Source organism: Helianthus annuus, chromosome 15, assembly GCF_002127325.2.
Source record: "Helianthus annuus cultivar XRQ/B chromosome 15, HanXRQr2.0-SUNRISE, whole genome shotgun sequence".
Taxonomy (NCBI): Eukaryota; Viridiplantae; Streptophyta; class Magnoliopsida; order Asterales; family Asteraceae; genus Helianthus; species Helianthus annuus.
In genome coordinates, this window is record NC_035447.2 from 53572401 (window position 1) to 53593481 (window position 21081).

General features: G+C 35.5%; 2 protein-coding genes across 2 annotated transcripts; one reads left to right on the forward strand and one right to left on the reverse strand.

Annotated features, from left to right (window-relative positions):
- Positions 1 to 7203: 7203 nt before the first annotated feature.
- Positions 7204 to 15170, forward strand: LOC110930130. The gene is made up of 6 exons (XM_022173362.1): positions 7204 to 7346; positions 7907 to 8455; positions 8756 to 8807; positions 14489 to 14661; positions 14768 to 14781; positions 14848 to 15170. Exons 1-6 carry the CDS (start codon positions 7204 to 7206, stop codon positions 15168 to 15170), a joined length of 1254 nt encoding a protein of 417 aa, XP_022029054.1.
- A 544-nt stretch (positions 15171 to 15714) lies between these two features.
- Positions 15715 to 17264, reverse strand: LOC110930138. Its single transcript, XM_022173372.1, has 3 exons — positions 16704 to 17264; positions 16113 to 16619; positions 15715 to 16053 (listed from the first exon to the last, which is right to left on the reverse strand). Exons 1-3 carry the CDS (start codon positions 17262 to 17264, stop codon positions 15715 to 15717), a joined length of 1407 nt encoding a protein of 468 aa, XP_022029064.1.
- Positions 17265 to 21081: the final 3817 nt, after the last annotated feature.

A 21081-nucleotide genomic window follows, 5' to 3' on the forward strand; every position in this document is an offset into this window, starting at 1 on the left:
TCAAACAGTCGTTAGATAAACAGATGTTATGACAACAGATGATAACTTTCAGCGGTTGTTTTATTTTTAGCTAACATCTGTCCACGTCAGAACCTCTGTTGTCATAATGCATGACAGTCAGCACTATAGTAAATGAACAGTCATTAGGAAAAATAGAAATTATGACAACAGATGGTACCATTTAGCAGTGGATGTGTTTTTAGGCAAGCATAAGTTTCAAAAACAGTTGTTTTCAATCAGTGTAACTCAACAGTGGTAAGTCTAACATCTGCTATTAGCCCAACCACTTTTAGGAATGACTGAAATAATTAAAATGAAGATGCGACAACAAAGATTAATACTATTAAAATTTATGTCATTTAGTCAACAGTGGTAAATCAAACAGTCGTTAGCATACACAGTTGTTTCATCATCTGTTCAAAAAACCACTATCAATGATCAAATTCTGAACGTTTGTTTTATCTTTGCACTCATCTGTTCGCCATCAAACCAACCCCTAATGCTATTAAACCTCTGTTGACTTACCAAATAGATGTTCAGACACAATTCAACATCAACATAATCTGTTAACCATCAAACCAACCGTTGATACTATTAAACCTCTGTTGACTAACCAAACAGATGTTCAGACACAATTCAACATCAACATTATCTGTTCACCATCAAACCAACCCTTCATACTTTTAAACTTCTGTTGACTTACCAAATAGATGTTCAGACAAAATTCAACATCAACATAATCTAAATCAAACTCAAACACTAAATAAGTAAAACTAAACACAACATAGATTCATAAGTTTAAAATTTATTCATTTATTCATGAGATTAAAAGTCCAATAATTACATCACATACTGAACAACATTAAAGTTCAAATCATTAAAGTTCAAATCTAACAATAACAACAAGAATTAAGAAACTTTAGCTTCAACTCCATCGATTGCTGAACCTCTCGATGTATGTCCTTCAGCATCGCCATGAACTCCACGTCTCTGTCACCGCACTCTGTATTACTGACAACACAAAGCTCACGAACAGAAGTTGAATGCATGCGCATAAGATCTCTGGAAACCTGCTCTCTAGTGGATAGGCCAACTTGCAATCCATCAAAACATATGTTCAACTCTTGAAGAGTAGCCCTGTCTTCATAAACCTGTTCCTCGATTTTCCTGACAAAACGCTGCTTGAAATCATCCGATTTTGCATTTGTGAATGACGCCATTTGAATAAACTATATTACTCGACTTTCCTGGAAGTATGATATCTTCGTAGGAAAACGTGATGAAAAACAGGTGAAGTGACTATGAGTTTATATACTGAACTTTGTAATTATGAAAACGTGTAGATTTAATATATAAACATATTAATGTATATTTCAAAATAGCAGTCTTTTAATGCAAAAGCCTTTTCAAAACCCCAACTTTTATGGGAAAACTGTAAAATTAAATACCAAGAAACCCAAGGGACAAAATATCAAAATTCAAATAACAAAAGCAGATTATCAAAATTACAATTAAACTCTTCATTTACCATGTAGACGCGTTTTTAAACTCTATAAAAGACCGATGATTACTTTTGATTCAAAACATCAACAACTCGTCCTACAAATCACTTTCTGTCAAAAATAGTTCCAAATCAGAAAACCAACAAAAAATCTACATGGCAAACTTCAGTTTCTACCACTGGTCAGACACCAGCGATATTAAAACACAATTCTCGATGTGGTCACTCAAAGAACAGACCAAGAACTAAACAGGAAAGTCGACATAATCAACAACACTAATTACAACAAAACCTGGCAACATAGCATTGGTCGATGAAGTCCTCCACTCTCCTCCATCAGAGTTCCAGAAGAATGCAGAAGAGTTTCTAACACAACTTCTAGAACAGGATCAGAAAATCTGCAACATGCTAACAGACCTGAAATTAAAAAGAGATCATGAAATCACATGGAGAAAGGCTAGAGTCTACGAAATCTTAGCAAGTGTTAACCCTAGCATGTAATACTTTATAAATATTTCATTAAATTCCTATTTTTCTATGTAGTAGTTCATTTTAATAATATAAACATGCATCTTAACAGTTAATCAAAAATAAGAAACAAACCTAAAATGCAAAGGTCTCTTCTCAACTGTTGTAGCACAACTGACTTTTCACGATAGAAGATACATATCGTCAGTTCAAGTTGCAACTCTCCCATCAAAGAAGGTAGCACATGCAACTTTTCACGATGTTGCAACAATTATACTGCAACATCAATATTGAAAGGTTGATGTGTGATGGGAAGCTTCATTGAAACGACGATGTTGGAACAATGATATCGGTACGATAACATGTAAACAGAATCATCAAACATTCGAACAAAGAAGTGTAATCGGAGAATAGCGGCTGAATCACGAGAAAGATGCATTTGAGAGAGAGGAAGAAAGAGAGACGCTCGCAGATATCAGCGAGAGAGATTTGAATGTGGAGCCAGATAATTATGTCTTATTTATAGAATTAGAAAATATGGTTTGAATTTTGAATTTTGAATTATGAATGTGGAGCCAGAATTTTGAATTGGGAACAGATGTTTGATTATAAAATGTTGAGGACAGATGTTGAGGGAACTAGATTTGAGGGAGAGGTGAAAGTGTGGAGCCAAAATTTTGAACTAGGAACAAATGTTTCAATATGGAGCCAGGATTTTCAAATTTGAATCGTCAAAGGTTTAAGGCAGTGGTTTGATGGCAGGCCTTTGGAATATGAATGTCTGCCAACTTTGAATTTTAAGGCTTTATATATTAGGCTTTATGATGTAATAATGACATAAGAAAAGCCTTGTTGGACATGCTCTCTAGCTGACACATCAGCTTTTCTTATGTCACTTGGATTTCTCCTTTTATAGAAAGTATAGATGTTTTCAAGCTTAAAGGTTGAAGCTAACATACGAAAGAAAAAAGCACCTAATTTAATTTCTTCTGGAGTCTCTGGCTATTGAACTTTTTTCAACATCACATCGTTTATTTTTAAAAAATGTATTGATATCAACATCATGAGATTATCAAGTTAACTGCAACATATTAAATTGGGGAAAAATGAGCATATAAAACATGATAACATACATGACTACAACATCAAAAACACTATGCATGGGGGACTTTTCATGCATTTTATGTTATCGCCCAAATCCAAATTCATGGGTAATTTTTCCTCAAACACTTGGTGGGCAACTAATGCTATACCTATGAAATATCTATTACTGACTTATCTGCTAATATAATATGAATTTTTAGATTGTGGCTAACTGATTCAGTGATGAACTTTATAATCCTTCAAAGGGTAACATTAAAAATTTAGCTACCTGTGAGTAGATATATGAGGATGCAACTGTATTGGGAATGCCAAAATCTTGTAATAGTTCCTTTTGGTTAATGTAACTCATTTGCAAATTATAAAGATAACATCACCACATTATTTACTATATGAATTCCAGATGGATTTGAATTTGAAATCTGAAATTAATGTATAACCAAAAGAGATGAAAAATAGGGAACACCTTAATTGAAAGAAATTGAGCTCGGGATTCAATTTTACCATTAGATTGCTGAATGAGAGCAATTGTTTTACCCCGACTCTCCAATTCAAAAGCCTCAAAGAGAGAGTGAATTGAGCAGAAAACAGTAGAAAACATTATAAATTATGAAATCAGTAAAAAAATGGAAACTTAAGTGAAAATTAACAAAAGAGGCATTAAACTTAAAATAACAACAATTCTAGAAAAAAAATATGCATAAATATTTGTAGGTTTATGATGATCACATCAACAGAATAACATGATTAAGTTAGAAACATAAACCCAACCCTGGTTAATGAAGTTAAAAGGCAGCTGAAAGAACTTTGCAACAGTGATTTACATTGATCTAGTTGTGTAACGTCATCATCATCATCATCATCATCATCATCATCATCATCATCATCATCATTATCATCATCATAAGCTCAACCAGCTGAAGCAGCAAACGGGTCAAACCCACCAGCACCAGCTGCTGCCCTGGATGTTGCTTTAGAGAAGCAAGACTCAGACCCAAATCCTCTGGACTACTGCAATGTCTAAGCAAACGCCGACAATATTGTTGCCCTACTGATACATGAATAACAACTTTCCACTAATCGTATTTAAGTTTCAAGTCACAAATATAACACCATTAAAAGTTAAAACGATCGGGTGTTCTCCATTTCATGATAATTCAAGCATGTTAGTCAGATCTAAAAGAAAATCAGTACAAAATCAAAACCAATATATCATACAATCAAATAAAGCTAGAATCATACTACCTGCTTGGATAAGTGCACTGAATCCGAATAATTACGCTAGACGACACACCTTGTTCATGAACAGAAGTATCCCAATTCGGCTCAGAACCTACACGATTTCCACTGTCAAAATATCACCATGACTTTGTGTTTTTGGATAAATTCATATAACTATTATGAATTTTAGGTAAAATAGATTACAAAAACCAAATCGAATGATGTGTAAAAACATCAAACCGTTTGATTAGCGAAGAAGACCAGCATTTTTCGGTGCTGGACTGAAAAAACCGGCTGCCAACATTTCAAGGCCTGCAAAAATGTAATGTTCAGTGTCCAGTATGCTCAATTGACCTTATTTAAGGAATCTTTTCTATTTTAGTTAATATAGTGTCATATAAATAATAGGGAAATGATAAATAAAATGGTTTGCAGATCATGTTTCTATACTTAAAAGAAAATGCGTATATACCGAGTAATACTTTGACTACCAAACCACACAAGACATGGCTCCTTTTAAATAAAAATGAGGCAAACCTAATTTCTAAACAAACGAACTGAAAAATTCAAAGATGCTTAGTAATTAATACCTTTTTGAAAGAAATTCATCACAATCCTGTTTGGAGGATTGTACAGATCTTGACTCGGAGCACAACAAATTCACATACTGAATTTCTAAACAAAAATACCTGATTGACAGAACCGAGCCCCCTCGCATATATAGACAGGAACCTTTGTAATCGATCAGGAAACATAATTTTTATTACGATGCTTTTCGCCAACAAAACCTTTATTCAAACAAACTTTGAATAGATAAAGTTACCGTATAAGATATAATTCCAACGCCAAATCCTTCTAACAATCTTCCCATGTAAAGAAACGATGTATGCTACGAAAACAACCATTGTGACTGTAAGGTTAGAAGAAGATGTAATAGATGGCAATGGTGGTGGCGACTACGGTGAATAGTGTTGGGAGAGAGTCTGGTGTATGCGGTTATGGCTTCTGAAAGAGTCTCCACCAATTCAACACCCGTGATTGATGATGACACTCAGATAATGCTGCTGCTGGTGGGTGTGTGAATTATCAAAATTCTAGATTGAACAAAGGTAGAAACGGAACCGAGGGGAGAGCGAGCAGCTGATCAAAAACCCTAATCGACCTTGTTGCCATATGAGAGATTGTTGGTGCATATGTCTGTCGACTTCGTCTTGTATCGAGTCATGTAATAGAACAGATAGACCAGGACGCATAGTAGGAGAAAAACGGGAAAAAGGTCAGAAATGGCAAGTTCGTACGAACTGGCTAGTCCGTGCGAACTGGCTTAACCAGTTCGTGCGACCTGGAGAGACTAGTTCATGCGGACTGGGTTCTCTATAAATAGAGGGTCTTGGATTGTCATTTGTAACTTTCTGATTCCGGTAGTGAAGCTCTGCCGAAGTGTCTCCAGCCTGTAAAACGTTGTTATATCAATACAATCGACAGTTAATCTACTTCTAAGTGCATATCAAGCTGAATGAAGATCAAATCAATGAATTCCGCCTCTGATTTGGTCTAGAACTCTTCTGATCGACTCGTTTTGATCGATTCACCGATCCTACAAGTGGTATCAGAGCTCAGGAAGAAGAGTTCTTACCATTTCAGCTTGTTTTCAAGGATAAAATCTGATTTCTACTCACTTCTACTCATTTTCTACACATTTTCTTCAAAATTTCAATGTTTTTACGGTCAAAATGATCTGATTTTCACATATAATATGTAAAACACTATTTTAATCAATCCTTGAAAAAATCAGACCTAAAATCAACCTAAAACTTGATAAAATGGACCAAGCAGCATGAAAATCTGTTCAGTTCGTTCGAGAATCGTCTCAGATTGCACGAGCTGATCATTCAAGTCGCACGAAGTGTGTCATATCGTTTGAGTTTATTATTCGGGTCGTGCGAAATGGTGAAAAAATCACCAGATCGTGTGAAATCATCTCAGTTCGCACGAGTTTTTTGTCAGGTCGTACCAAGGTCGGATCGTACCAGTTCAGGTCGTACGGATTGTTTAAAAGTAGTGCAGATCGTTTGAACTGATCCAGATCGCTTGAAATTGTTCAGATCGCGCCAGATCCAGGTCGCATCAGATCCAGGTCGCTTGGTTTGAAATTTTTCCAGATCGTTTGAAGGTTATCAGTTCGCACGAAATACTCAGATCGTTTGAACTTTGTGAATTTTTAAAATCGAAACATGGAAAACAAATTTTGCAACGCATTTGCTACCCCGATCACTATGGCTCAGAATGTGAACTTAGAAAATGAAATGGGCACCATGCAAAAACCGCTTAAGCTCATGAATATCGAGGAGTATAGTGGATGGGTGGAACGTTTCGAAAATTGGGTTCAAGCGGATCACTTAGAGGCGTGGGATTGTGTTGAAGTACGATATGTTAGACCGATTGATGAATACGGAGAGATTGTTGCTATTAAGGATTTAGATGATCAAGAGAAAAAGAAATACAAAAGTGAAAAGATGATGATCAGTATTTTGCAACAAGCTATTAAGGAAGACATCTTGATTTTATTACAACACAACAGAAGTGCACACTCAATGTGGAAAACAATAAAAACAAAGTTTGTTGGAAGTCAAGACATGATCAAGAACAAAAAATCGCTTTTGATGAAAGAATTTGATCTATTTCGTGGATTGAAAACTGAAAACAGTAAAATGATCATAGAAAGATATTGTAATTTGGTGGCTAACATGAAGCGATTGGATATCAAGAAAGATAGAGAAGAATGGGTTGAAAAGTTGGCCGATGCATTGCCACAATATGTTTGGGGTACGTATCTTATGGTTTTGAAGAATAATGGTGAATTTTCGAATCTATCGCTGAGCAAGTTTATTGAAAAACTCGAAGTTTAAGAGATGGAACAACGCAAGATGGAGAAAATGAAGAATTATAATGGTGATCAGGACATTGGTCTGTACTACAAAGGAAGTACGGTTGATAAGACTAACATTGCACCAAAGATCGAAACTGCATTTAACGCAAATAGTTCTTCTGGAGGGTCATCTCAAGGATCAAACAACAATAATATATTTTCTTCATATCCATCATTTGATCCAAATTTTTCAGCAACCAATAATGGCCAAGTACTAAACTGCAACATCACATTACATCTTCAAATGGTTAAAACTTCTCGGAAGAGGTTGCCAAAGGTCATATGTCTTTATTGGTGACTGTATTAGAATCTTATGAAAGTTTGGTTGCAGGAAAGATTGGAAATCCTATACTAACCAAAGAGGATTACGATCGGATTGATGTTGAGGAGATGGAACTAATGGATATAAAGTGGTGTATGGCTAGTGTGTTGAGAAGAGCTGAGAAGTTTAAACAAATCACTGGAAGAGATGATTTCCGTGATGCTGGAACTTCACCTTTAGGCTTTGATAAATCTAAAGTTACTTGTTTTCGTTGCAGGGAGAAGGGACACTTTAAGCGAGAATGCACAAATCGTGAAGCAAGTGGAGTTCAAAATCCATTCGGCAACAATGATTATCATCGAAAGGCAATTTATCATCAAATTGCTCCGCATCAACAACAATTGTCACAAACTGCACATGTTAGGAAGCATCTGATCGAAGAACCATCAAAAAGAGCTTGTTATGGTCTGATAGATCAAGATGATGAAAGGATTCCAGAAGGTTTTAATTGGGATGATTATGATCCTAACAGAACTTCAGGATCTAAAGCATTTGTTGCTCAAATTTTCGAAGATTCAACTGCTGAAGAGGAATTAGCGTATGCTTATTACGAATCTCAGCAATACAGTCCGAAAAAGAAAGAAGAAGAACCAGTTTCAAAAGAAGAAGTTTCAGAAAAAGCACCTATCTTTGATCACTCATCAGATGAAGAGAGTGATGACGAGAGTGAAGAAATTCGGAAACTTGAATTTTATAAAAGAGAATTTTCACCTGACAGGTATAATTTGTATTTTGCAGGTAAAATGGAAGAGATCAAAGAAAGACAAGCTACGAAAAAGAAGAATCATAAGGCAGCAACTGTTGAAGAAAAGATCAAACATGAGGAAAATGTTCGAGTGATACAGAAGCAGGTTAAAGAAATTCCAGCTATCAAGGTTGAGAAGGAAGCAGATACTGGAAAGATAGCTGAGAAGTGTGAAAACTGTGATACTGTGAAAAGGCACAACAACAAATTGATTCATAACATGAACAGACTAAAAGAATCTTATGATGTGTTAGACAAAGCTATGAATCAATATAACAAGTCAAGAAATGAACAAGAAATAGCTATGAAGACACTCAATGGAGCGTTCCTGATAAAGCAGAAAATCATCAATCAGTACATTGAGAAATGTGTTGAACTTGAACAAAAATTGGAAACTCAGAGGATAGAAACTGAGAGGGTAAACAGGTTATTGAAAAGTTACTCATGTGCTTCCTATGTGATTGACAGGATTTATCCTACAGTAGAAGGCATGGAAGTGTTTGAAGAGAAGAAACCAGAAGTAAAGAATACTGGAACATCGTCAGAAGAAGAAAAAGAAAATTTGTTCAGAAAGCAGACCAACAAAGAATTCCTTGCGAAGAAGCAAGAAGAAAGGAAGAATGATGTTGCTCAGAAAAAAGAGACAAGAACCTGTTACCAATGTAACAAAGTTGGTCACATCGCCTTGAATTGTCCAAAGGCAACCAACACAAAACAGGGAGTCTCTGAAAAATTGAAAGAAAAGCTGGTTGATAATGAACCACCAACCGAACAGTTTTAAGTGTTCAAAAATTCAAAATTTAAAGTTGGTGAGAGTTCAAAACACTTTTACAAAAGAAGAGTGAATCTTAACAATCACAAGTGGATTGTTAAGAAATCAGGTGATAAATCTGGCGACGAATCTGACTCGTCAAAGTCAGAAGAGCCACAAGTTGAGCTAAAAAGAGAAAATTCACTTCCGACAATGGACGATGCAAATTTTCCACCATTGCGGACTGAAAAATTAAAACAAAAAGTTGGCAAAGTTGAGATTTCAAATAAATTCTTTTCTGAAAAGAAAGAATTTGATGTTGAAAAAGCCTTTAACCCTACAGTTCAAAATATTTTTGGAAAAATGGTTGACGGGAAGGTCAAAGGGGTAAAGGAATTTTATGAAAAGAACAAGAAAGGCAAGAAACCAAGTGGTGATGACTCGGAATCCGATGATGAATCGGAATCACCCAAGGACCGTCAGGTTTGGGTGAATCTCTTTAACTAAAAATCCTGACTTGCCGGAACTCTCAGGTTGGTAATTGGGGAGTAGGAATCGTCATCTTTCTTGAGAACTTCACGACAGTGATATTTCGACTTACAAGTGGTATTGTTGATAAGAACCTAAAATTGTCATATTCTTGAAAAATGTTTGTGTGAAAAACCTACAAGTGTTAGATTTTTACAAGTGATTAAAAGAAAGGGAAAAGTGATTGTTTTTACAAGTGGTTAATCAAGGTCATTAAGTTGAACTTGATCTAACTTTCATTCAAGTAGTTAAAGAAAAGGAAAAATGAACTTACAAGTGGTTGAAAAAGCAATGTAATGAAACCCCATGATGTGTGAAATCAACAAAACTAATTTTCCGGAAAAACCATTTTGATTAAAACAAACTTAAGTGTTTTGAAATCATAATGGGAAAATAGTTTGTTGTCAGGGGGAGTTCTGATTGTTTTATGTCAAGTGGATGGCGAATTGAAGCAATTCACCTCAGTTTGTCAATTTACTTGTACAGTTTATTGCGTTTAGTTTCAAATTTTCCCAGAAAATCAAAAATTGAAACATATTTTTGTTTTTAGGGGAGTAAAAAATTTAGAAATTTTGAAAATTTGAAAAATCCAAAAACATGATAAAATCTAAAAAGCCAAAAACATAAAAAAATCAAAATGAGTTTTGTTGTGAAAAAGAGGAAATGATAGTACATCAGTGGACTATCACAAAATGCTAAAGAAATGGAAAGTCAAAATGTTTTTAAACAAGTCTCACTGATGATGTGCCAGTAGACTTCACACGAATAGTAGATTGAATTTGAGATATAAACCTATATATCAAATACTTACTTAACTCGTGGGAAACATCTCTCGGATATATGGGTAACCCCCAAAATCTTGTTTGAGAGATTGCCTGATTCTGAGATACTAGGTCTTTATACTGTTTGATATCTGGGGTATTATACATAGTTTTCTGATATTGCGGGAGCAATGACCTAGACTTCGTATAATACTTTATGCGCTTTGAAAGCTTACCCTCTGCATAGAAATTGAAAAATATCGAAAGATATGAATCAATTGCAGTTGAAGAAAAGATTCTCTAAAGGGAACACACCTAAAGTCGAGCCTTCATCTCTTTGACTGAACAGAAGTTCACACCTGAGCTCTCAAGGTCTCGCACTATCCCAGATATAGATATCAGATTGGTATACTCACCTGTAAGACTGAATCTAGGGAATTTTGATACGGGAGTATATTCTGAGGTGGGACACGCGAATAAGTTTAAGTCCTAAAACCACTAATTTGTATCTCGAATCAATTGAAACTTGTGTAGAGGTTTAAGTGGACAACAATACTGACAATCTAAGTGAATTTGTTTAAAACTTAAAGTCTAAAAAAGGTCAACGGTGTTAGTGATTTGTCTCAAAAACTGATACGATCCTCTTACACAAACTCACAAAAATATTGTTTGTAAATATTTCTTTACGGCTTTTCATTAAACAAAAACCCAAAAAGAAAGTGTTTTAGCATAAAATTTTGAAAAATCAAAAATATTTTATTTCATCTTATTTTCGACAACTGATGTTGAAAAGCTGATTTTTCAAAAATTCCAAGTGCTAAACATGATGAACAACAGGGTAGGGAGAGTTTGTTTGAAATGAGAAATGAATTTTGAAATGATTAAATGGTTCATTAATTTGAAACCAAATTTGTGTGTTATGAATACAAGTGGTTTATTTGAGAATGTTTCAAGATATCTACAAGTGGTTTCTAAAATTGTTAAATTTTTGTGAAATTTACTTTTGGGTAGAGTTTATGCAGGTAAATAGGTTTGAACGAGCTAAGTTTCGACTCCTGAAGAGATGCAGATTAGAGCCAGGTTTCTGATCCTGTTGCTACGGAGAGCCAGGAAATGTTTCTCAACCTGTGAAAGCTGCAAAGAGAGATTCCCGTGTCTAAGCCTGAGCAGAGTTTGAGCCAGGATATGATCCCAAAACAACTTAAGGGGAAGCTTGTCGAAAGGGGGAGTCTGAAGGCATATTCAAATCTTGGAACAAAACTCGAGATAGAAACTGCTGATGATATCAAACTTAAGGAATCAAGAGATCTGTTCAAGAGAATAGAGTCAGGTTGCGATTCTGAGAGAGGAAGATAGAGATTGATGAGGATGCTTACAGAGAAAGATACTTTGAAATGAGCGTGAAGACTGGTAAAGACTGAAGACTCGACACACTGAAGACTCGTCAACATCCAAGGGGGAGTTTGTTGGTGCATATGTCTGTCGACTTCGTCTTGTATCGAGTCATGTAATAGGATAGATAGACCAGGACGCGTAGTACGAGAAAAACGGGAAACAGGTCAGAACTGACCAGTTCGTACGAACTGGCCAGTCCGTGCAAACTGGCTTAACCAGTTCGTGCGACCTGGAGAGACTAGTTCATGCGGACTGGGTTCTCTATAAATAGAGGGTCTTGGGTTGTCATTAGAAACTTTTTGATTCCGGTAGCGAAGCTCTGCCGAAGTGTCTCCAGCCTGTAAAACGTTGTTATATCAATACAATCGACAGTTAATCTACTTCTAAGTGCATATCAAGCTGAATGAAGATCAAATCAATGAATTCCGCCTCTGATTTGGTCTAGAACTCTTCTGATCGACTCGTTTTGATCGATTCACCTATCCTACAGAGATGATGAAGATTGTTTATATATGGTATGTAATAAAGTCGACCCGAATGGATGTAAACGGATCCCGCGTCGGGTTTCACATGGGGGGATTGAAGGAATTGCAAAAATGGCAGGAAAATGAGGTTTAGAGGCCCTAGATGGGGAACATGTGTCCCCTAGGTATGGCTTTTATTAGATGTAATAGATAGATTCTTTGGGATTCACCCAACATCTTCACTACAAACAGCTTGTGTGTTCAATTGTTAGCTAAGGTGAGTTTGCATACCTTCTTTTTGCCTTTACTTTTTGGAGTGGAACATGTGCCACTATACAAAATACAAACTCTTGTTACATCTACAATTACGTTCTATGGTTTTGGATGATATCTGTTTGCAATTTGTTTGAACTTGTTTGGTTAACCACACATACACTAAGTACATTCATTAACCATGATCATGTCGAACGAGAGTAAAATGATAGATCTATCGGACTGATAACCTACCCCGCTCCATGGTTTTTTAAGGGGAGTGAGGATGATTGAAACCGAAAATTACAAAGGTTAACCATTTGGGTTCCTTTTAAGGGGCTATTTGGTTGCTTCTAAATGACCATTCAGATGCTACCTCTTAATGGTTTAAAACCTCTGAATGAATAAGAGGTAACCTCAAGTCTGAATGGTTAAGAGCTAACCTCTGAATGGTAAATATCACATGTCACATTCTTCTACCTTCTCATTGGTAAAATTCTTAATGGTTCCATTAAGAGGTAGCCTCTTAATGACTATTCAGAGGCTACCAAACAGCCCCTAAGTCATCAATAGGATTGAATTGTACACTTGGTTGCCCTTTCTTGATTAACAATTTGCTATTGAATGATTTCATTGCCATGGGATTTGTTTCAGTAATACATATGTATATACTCTATGTTTGCTCACCAACTTTTCGAAGTTGACCCTTTATTTTACGCATGTTTGAGGTAACAATATTTAATGTTATTTCCAAGACTTGCTACACTTAGGAGCTTTGGACTTAGATTAATTTAATTTGAACTTATTTTTTCTTTATTTGTGAACAATTTGTTATTTCCTTTCTATGTTGGATAATTTGAATTTGGTTAATGAATTATTTAAATTTTTAGTTGATCGTGAGCCATTGAACAATTTGTAAGCTCCGATGTTTCTGTCATTAGTCGGGGTGCTACACTTAACATGTGTTTTGTTTAGCCCAAGATACCAAAATAGATGAAGACTCCATTGGGCCTAGCCTGGATAGTAGCCCTTTTTCATTTAATCATTCCTTTTCTTTCTTGGGCTCTTTTTGCAATAGACTTTAATAAAATTCCAATCCAACTTCTTAATATTTAACTTTTCCTACAAACCAGGCCCAAACAACTATATGTCATATTCGTAGTGTAGGGAGTTACCAATTTTAGGATTGAAATACCCGACAATTACTACCAAGACTGTGTTCATGTTTATAAAAAGTTTCACCAACGGGTTGTTCGTTGGTAAGGACATACATCGAAAACGACTAAAAAACCTGAGCGGGTTTCCAACCAAATATATTATCCTAAAAAATTGCAACGAATGACAGATTGATGGTATGTCAACAGCGGGCCCACACCAACCAACGACATACAACCTGGTACTGTTAATTCCCTCCAAAAACAACGAAACTATACACTTCTGTCCAACGTAATATGTTAGTAATCGTCCATTTAACAACGAATAGAGGTTCTGTTGGTAGTTGGTTAGTGATTAGCTGCTTTACCGAACATTTATTTAAGAGTAAACTACAATTTTACCCCCTGGAGTTTAGGGCAATTGGCATGTCTACCCCCCCCCCCTAAGGAAATAAATGCAATTTTACCCCCCACTGTTTGGGGTTATGTCGCAACTTTAACCCCTGGACCATTTCAACGTTAACATTACCATTAGCCTGTATTGAAATGTCCAAAGTACCCTTCATCTTCCCCATTAAAAGCTTGAACCCTCAATTGACTGCCCTAAACGCTGTTCTTCTTCAATCGATCCCCAATTCAAGCTTGAATCCCTCAATTCACTGCCCTCAAATCACTGCCCTGAACATGTCTTCATCTTCTTCCTCTGTGCTTCGATTCAAGGGAAAAACTCAAGATTCAGACATCATCTATCCTTGTGGTGGGAAAACAATGGTGAAACAATCAGAATCCAAAGCTAATCCTGGTCGATGGAATCTTCGATGTGTAACTTTCTTCTATTTTATGCTTATTGAAACTCATGTTTGTTTGTAACTCTTGCTTATGATGCCCGATAATAGGTTAGAGGATGTGGATTCCTCAGATGGGCTGATGTTGGTGAAGAACAGGGATGTCCGATTTGTCGAGAGGTAATGCATGCTTTATTTCAAAGCATTAAAGATAAGGATGGGTTGGCTAAGTGCAAAGACAAGTTGGCTTGGTACAAGAATGGCGATGTGTTCAAACCGAAGATGTACTTAGGGATTACTTGGGTCTTGATTGTTCTACTTTTTTTGCTTAAGTAGTTAAATGTGGAGAAATTGGATTAGTTGTGTATTTTGACTCTAACTGTATTTTAGTTATGAGTTTTCAAGTTTATGCAATGGTCCTTTTCAAGTTCTTATATGTTTGTTTTGGTAGCCTGCTTGTAATTGTGTAGGTATTGCTGACAAAGAGAATGATATAGTTGAGAATGAGAAATATATTGCTAAGGATGAAGACGTCGTTGCAGCCGAAGAATCAGACAGTTATGTGTACTTTGAGGATCAAGACTCTGAGATACTCAGACCTTACATGGAGCAAGAAACTGATTATGAAAAGATATTCGGAGATCTGACAAAGGATTATGACCCTGAAGTGCTGGAACATGCATGGGATTACACATATTGGGATGAAGAGGATGATTGGTACTTTGACCCATATGAAGGGGAGCATGGTTCTGATTCGGATTGGTCTTGTTTGGATGATTGTCACTGGGAATAGGCTAGATTTGTTTGGTTGTATGTTTGTATTTTGGACCTCTTATTTGTACTAAATGTTGCAATGTAATCGAATTACTTTCCGCCAAAATTCTGTTTGAACACATTATTTGTACTAAAGCAGCCATATACAAACCAAACATTGTAAACCAAAATAAAGCAGCCATATGTAAACCAACCAGCTATAAACCAAACATTGTAAACCAAAATACAAGCCATATACAAACCAGACATAAAGCAGCCATGACAACATAACCATCCGTCACTCATAAAGATTCCAAACCAAACATTGTCTTGAACAAACTTGACAAACCAAACATTGTCTTGAACAAACAAACAAACATACTCTAAAGTTACAAACCTAACATTGTATTGAACAAACTTGACAAACAAACAAACATAGTCTTAAGATTGTAAACTGGTGCACCTTGAGTGGCAGTGTGTGATTCCTGTGAAGCAGTGGATTGTTCACCCCCTTGTCCTTTGCAGCTCCTGACATTGTGACCCATGTTCCCACATTTACCACTTGATGCTGGTTCCCTTTCTGGTCATTTACCTCCTTTGTCGAACTCTTGCTCAAGCTCTTTTTCACCAAATGCCTTCCTTCGTTTCTTCTTTGGCCTTCCAACTTGTGTATGATGCTTTGGTGGGATGAGTGTTGTTGGACACTTTGAAGGAGTCCACATGTCCGGCCCGTTGATTGGCTCTATCACATTTTCATAAACTTTCTTCCATGTTGACAACCAATACACATCAGAAACCCACTCTTCTGGTATGCCAGCATCAATGCTATTCCTTGACATATCCCATATGGTTGCAACTGCATGTTTGCAAGGCATCCCACTCTTCTGAAACCCACTCTTCTGGTATGCCAGCATCAATGCATCCTGCATGCACAAGTTTTATGTTTAACATTCACAACACACTATGTTCTTGGACCTGTTACTTGATACTTGTTTGAATCAACCATTAAAACAGACATTTCAGCAGCCTGTTTCTTGATCTCATCGAAGACCTCAGTGGCATGAGGTGTTAGTGGCCCCATACACTTTGCTTGCAATTTCTTGACATTCACTATCCTCTTGGTCATGTACTCCCTAATGAATTCTAGGCATGTGATAATCAGCTTGTCCCTTGCTCCTTTGATTTGTCTGTTAAAAACCTCACATATGTTGTTTAGCAACATATCACAATTAGCTCTTCCAGAAAAATATGCTCTTGACCAATCTGTGTATGGGATCTCATTCAGCCAGTCATACATAGCTCGTTCTGTTGTCTTAATTTCTTCCATAGCTTTGTTAAAATATGGAATATATGTCTTCCTTCCGGCTGACCAAAGCAAATTCTTGTAAAGATCTCCACGCCACTTGGATTTCATGTTCTCATGGATGTGCCTCAAACAAAATCTGTGCTCACCATTAGGAAAAACAGCTAGCATAACTGGAATCAGACCCTATGATACAAAATGCAATTAATCCTAATATTTTGCAACCAAAGTTATTTGCAAGTTATTAATTAACACTTAAGAAGTCATTACCTTTTGTCTGTCACTGATGAAGGTGAAACAAGACTCAGCCGTACACCCTAGGTCATCTCTCAACAGTTGCAAAAACCATTTCCAGCTTTGGGTTGTTTCTGCCTCAACAAGGGCATAACAAACTGGATATATGCTATTATTCCCATCTATACTAACAACACTCAAGATCTGTCCAGGAAATGGACCTTTCATGAAAAAACCATCCACACCCAGCAATGGTCTTCCAATCATCTTAAATCCTCTCATCATAGAGGCAAAACAAACATAAACCCTTCGAAACTGGCTTGTAGGACTACCTGAGTTCCCACATGGCTCCACATCAATTTTAATTGTACTACCTGGGTTGGCTTTTAGAAGTTCATCACAGTATGACCTTAGCAGACCATACTGTTCTTGGTAATCACCATAAATCCTCGTAGCTGCTATCCTATTGGCTCTGAAGACCTTATGTAGTGACATTTCTAGTTGATGCTTCCGAAGCAGTTGACTTTGGATTGCATGAATTAGCATGTCTGGATTACTTTCAATCATAGGTTGGATCTCTTTGGCAATCGAACTCATTGTGTATAAAGAAACGACCTTTGTTGTTAAACAATTATGTTGATTATGAATGGTCTTCACACACCACTTATCCTTGTCTGAATTTCTTGAGATGTGAACTGCCCAAGGACAGGTGGGCTTGGTATGCCTTTTAAGGTGTTTGTATTTTTGCCCTACTTTGGTGCATTTACTATTTTGCCCTTCATCCCCCTTCTTTTTTACAGGACCAAGTAGTGGTGGATTACTTCCAAAACATACTACCCTATGCCTTAACAATTCGTTTTTTTAGAATAAACACATCCCTCCTTGCCTTAAGAGCATAATCTTTCACCATTTGATTCATTTTTTTCTTGTCATCAATAAGCTGACCAACAAAGAATGGCTATTCATTTGGACCTTTTAAAACACCCTTGTTTCTCCTCCTTATATTCCTGGCAACCTTATCTCTAAAGCTTGAATTGTCATCAGACACACTTTCAAAGTCCTCCAGGTCTACAGGCAGATGACCTTCTTCGCTTCTCTCATCATCATGATCCCCATCAGTTGAACCATCCAGTTCTTCCCTAGTAAATTCAACATTAGCCCTGAACCTCTGCATATCCACCTCTATTTCATAAACCAAATTATCTTCCTCAATATACTCATAATCAGGATCATTTCCTTGATCACTTCCTTCACTCTCTTCATCATGATCTTCAATTTCTTCCTCATCTTCATTCATACTATGATTCTGATTATTTATTGTAAATGATGCTAGAACAATTGCTTTACATGTTCTATCAACAGGAACTTCACTTGACCCAATCAAGATTGTTGACCTCCGGTGTTCAACATACATGTCTATAATGTGGACTCCTTGACGCACATGATCAAAGATAGGCTCTAGCCTCTAAGTCAACATCACATTTTAATGTCCTAAGACCAAAATCCAACGAACAATACGGTTCCTTATAATGGATGCAGAAAAACAGACCATCATTGTATCCTAATTTCTTAACCATCTCCTCTAAAACATCAGTATTCAACACTCGAAAATCTACATGAACAATGTAGTTCATCTTCCCACCAAATTAATTCCTATTTGGGTTTTCTACAAAATTACCTCCATTGTGAAATTTTATGGTAAATTGAGATTGGGGTTGACCTGTAAACAAACAACAATAACAAATTAACACAGAAAAAGGTTCAAATTTTACCTAATTCAGACCCTGTGAGCTTGCATGTCACTTACGGTACATTTCATCCGGTTCGAAATACTGCTCTTCAGCTCGTAGCTTCCACAATCGAAGATCCATGCTCGTAACAGAGTTCTAATCCACTGTAATTCTTGAAGATCGCCAATGAGCAGCTCTTGAATTTAGAGGTATGTTATGTTGAGGGTTTCAAAGTGATGGAATGGGAATTTTCTGAGGTTAGCTGAAGCGAAGGGTAATAGCTGAAGACAATGGTGATTTACATATTTGCCCTTTGACCATTAAAAGAAAACGGTGATATGTGACGGAAAGATGGTCCGGGGGTAAAGTTGCGACATAACCCCAAACAGTAGTGGGTAAAATTGCATTTATTTACTTAGGGGGGATAGACATGCCAATTGCCCTAAACCCCAGAAGGTAAAATTGCAGTTTACTCTTTATTTAATGTACATTTTGATTTTTTTTTTTGTTCAACTTTTTTTTCAGAAATTGCTTTGTAATTACCGAAGGATATGTTTCATTGGAAATACTCCTTTGCATAATAGCGTTTGTTTCATCCAAATGTTGATAGTTTTTTTAAGAAATTATTCTAGGTTATCATAAAACCATACATTAAGACAAGGCTCCTAGCTTAATTTTCATTTCTATATAACAAAAATATAAGACTAATTATAAACAATATTATATATGGGAAGGTTCATTGGGGAATATTAAAATGGAGAACCAAGGAATACTTCATTTAACATGTTAAATATATTTTAAAAATTCAACTTAATATGTTAAAAATCAATTTAAAAAAAAAATCAGTGCTTTTCCTTGTAAATTCATGTAGAAGTATTTTTTAATAAAAAATTCAAAAAGTAAAAACATAAAATAAATGTTTAAAAAACAGTTAAGAACAGGATATAATTTTTTTTGCAAAAAATGTTTTTTTTACTAGAATAGCTTATATACATTTTTATAAGAAAAAGCGCCAAAATATTTTAAAAAATGATTTTTAACATGTTAAATTTTAATTTTTAAAATATATTTAACATGTTAAATGCACTCTTCTCGGTTCCTCACTCTTTTAACGTTTTTCATTAAATTTCACACATATGCTATATATAGAGAGAGAGAAAAAAAATCGTCCAAAAGCTTTGGACGAATCCGTCTTGTACGTTTTTCCAAAAGAATAAGACTAACGAACAATGCTATGGAACTTGTCACCTTCTATGTGTCTCAATTCTTTGTGAGATAACTATATAATTTTATATCAAAGATATTGTAATATCTAATAACAAGCCTCATGTTGGATAAATTTAATTTTATATAATAAGCAATATAGTTATATCTTTAAAATATTTCGTATATTCTACAAATTAAATAAATATAATTTAATCGGTTAACACATACGGTTGTCAAGATATGTATTTAAATGATAAATTCATTGTACTATTTACTCATTAAAATTTTAATTTGTTTTTATTTATTTATTATTAGATTAGAAAAATGTGTATTACATGTGAAATAACCAGTGAAATATTAAATGAATATTAATAAACAGAAAAAATAAAATAAATAGTATATAAATCAGAGAGATACATGAGGTTTGTGATTTAATATAATTTTCTTATATATGTATCCTATTATATATTAAATAATAATAGTATTAAAAAATAATTTAACTAAATCTAATTTAAAGGAGAATAAAAATTTGATTAAACTCATTTGCATTAAAACCGTCATATCCAACTTTATGATATGAGATTTTTAGGTTTTTACTTTTGGATAATTAGCTTGTGGATTTTAAATTTTTTTTAGAGCATTGTGTCTTTTTATTTAGCATTGTGTCTTTTCTATATTTGCGTCATTGTGTGTGTGTGTGTGTGTTTTTTTTTTTTTTTTTTGCGACGAATTGTGTCTTTTTCTCTCAACATTTTTGTGTTATATTTTATTCGACATTGTGTTATACTTTGCGATATATTAAGTCTTTGTACCCTTCTTCCTTTTAGGAGAATTTTGTATAACTTTACCATTAGGAAATGTGATACCTAAACGTTAAGAAATTATTTTTTGTTTTTTTATCTATTAAGTCTTTGTACCCTTCTTCCTTTTAGGAGAATTTTTGTATAACTTTACCATTAGGAAATGTGATACCTAAACGTTTGGATGGGAAGGGGGAAACACGCTTGTGTAGATCTAACTGGAGTCTCCCCCCTTGTCGGACTCAAGGACAAGGGCTTTGTCGTAGGGCAAGCGGTGCTCAAGGCAGAGGCGAGCAAAGTGGCAAAACATGACAAAGCTTGCCGGGAGAATCAACATGTGTTTGTCCCGTTTGCGTTTGATACCTTTGGTGGTCTCGCTCCTGACGCTGTACGACTCTTGAATCGGGTTCAAAAAGTCGTTAATAGTAATTCTTCGTCGCTAAAAGTTTCAAACTTTGTATTTAGTAGAATTGGTTTTTCTATTCAAAAGGGGGTGGCGGCGCAACTTGTTGCCCGACTACCTGCCATTGCTTTGTAATTGCCCTTTTTTCATGTGGAATGATATTAAAAAAGTTTTTAATAAATGTTCTTAAGTTTTCTCTGGAAAAAAAAAAAAAAAAAAAAAAAAAAAACACGTTAAGAAATTATTTTTTGTTTTTTTAATGTATAGGGAACAAG

Coding starts and splice junctions, on each gene's coding strand:
- LOC110930138 (XM_022173372.1), bottom strand. CDS start 17,264: ATGAGTTCGATTGCCAAAGAGATCCAACCTATGATTGAAAGTAATCCA. Junction 16,620..16,703: donor TCATCAGTGACAGACAAAAG/GTAATGACTTCT, acceptor TTTGTATCATAG/GGTCTGATTCCAGTTATGCT. Junction 16,054..16,112: donor TTGATTCAAACAAGTATCAA/GTAACAGGTCCA, acceptor TTGTGCATGCAG/GATGCATTGATGCTGGCATA.
- LOC110930130 (XM_022173362.1), top strand. CDS start 7,204: ATGGAACAACGCAAGATGGAGAAAATGAAGAATTATAATGGTGATCAG. Junction 7,347..7,906: donor GCAAATAGTTCTTCTGGAGG/GTCATCTCAAGG, acceptor TGCACATGTTAG/GAAGCATCTGATCGAAGAAC. Junction 8,456..8,755: donor ACTGGAAAGATAGCTGAGAA/GTGTGAAAACTG, acceptor TGTGATTGACAG/GATTTATCCTACAGTAGAAG.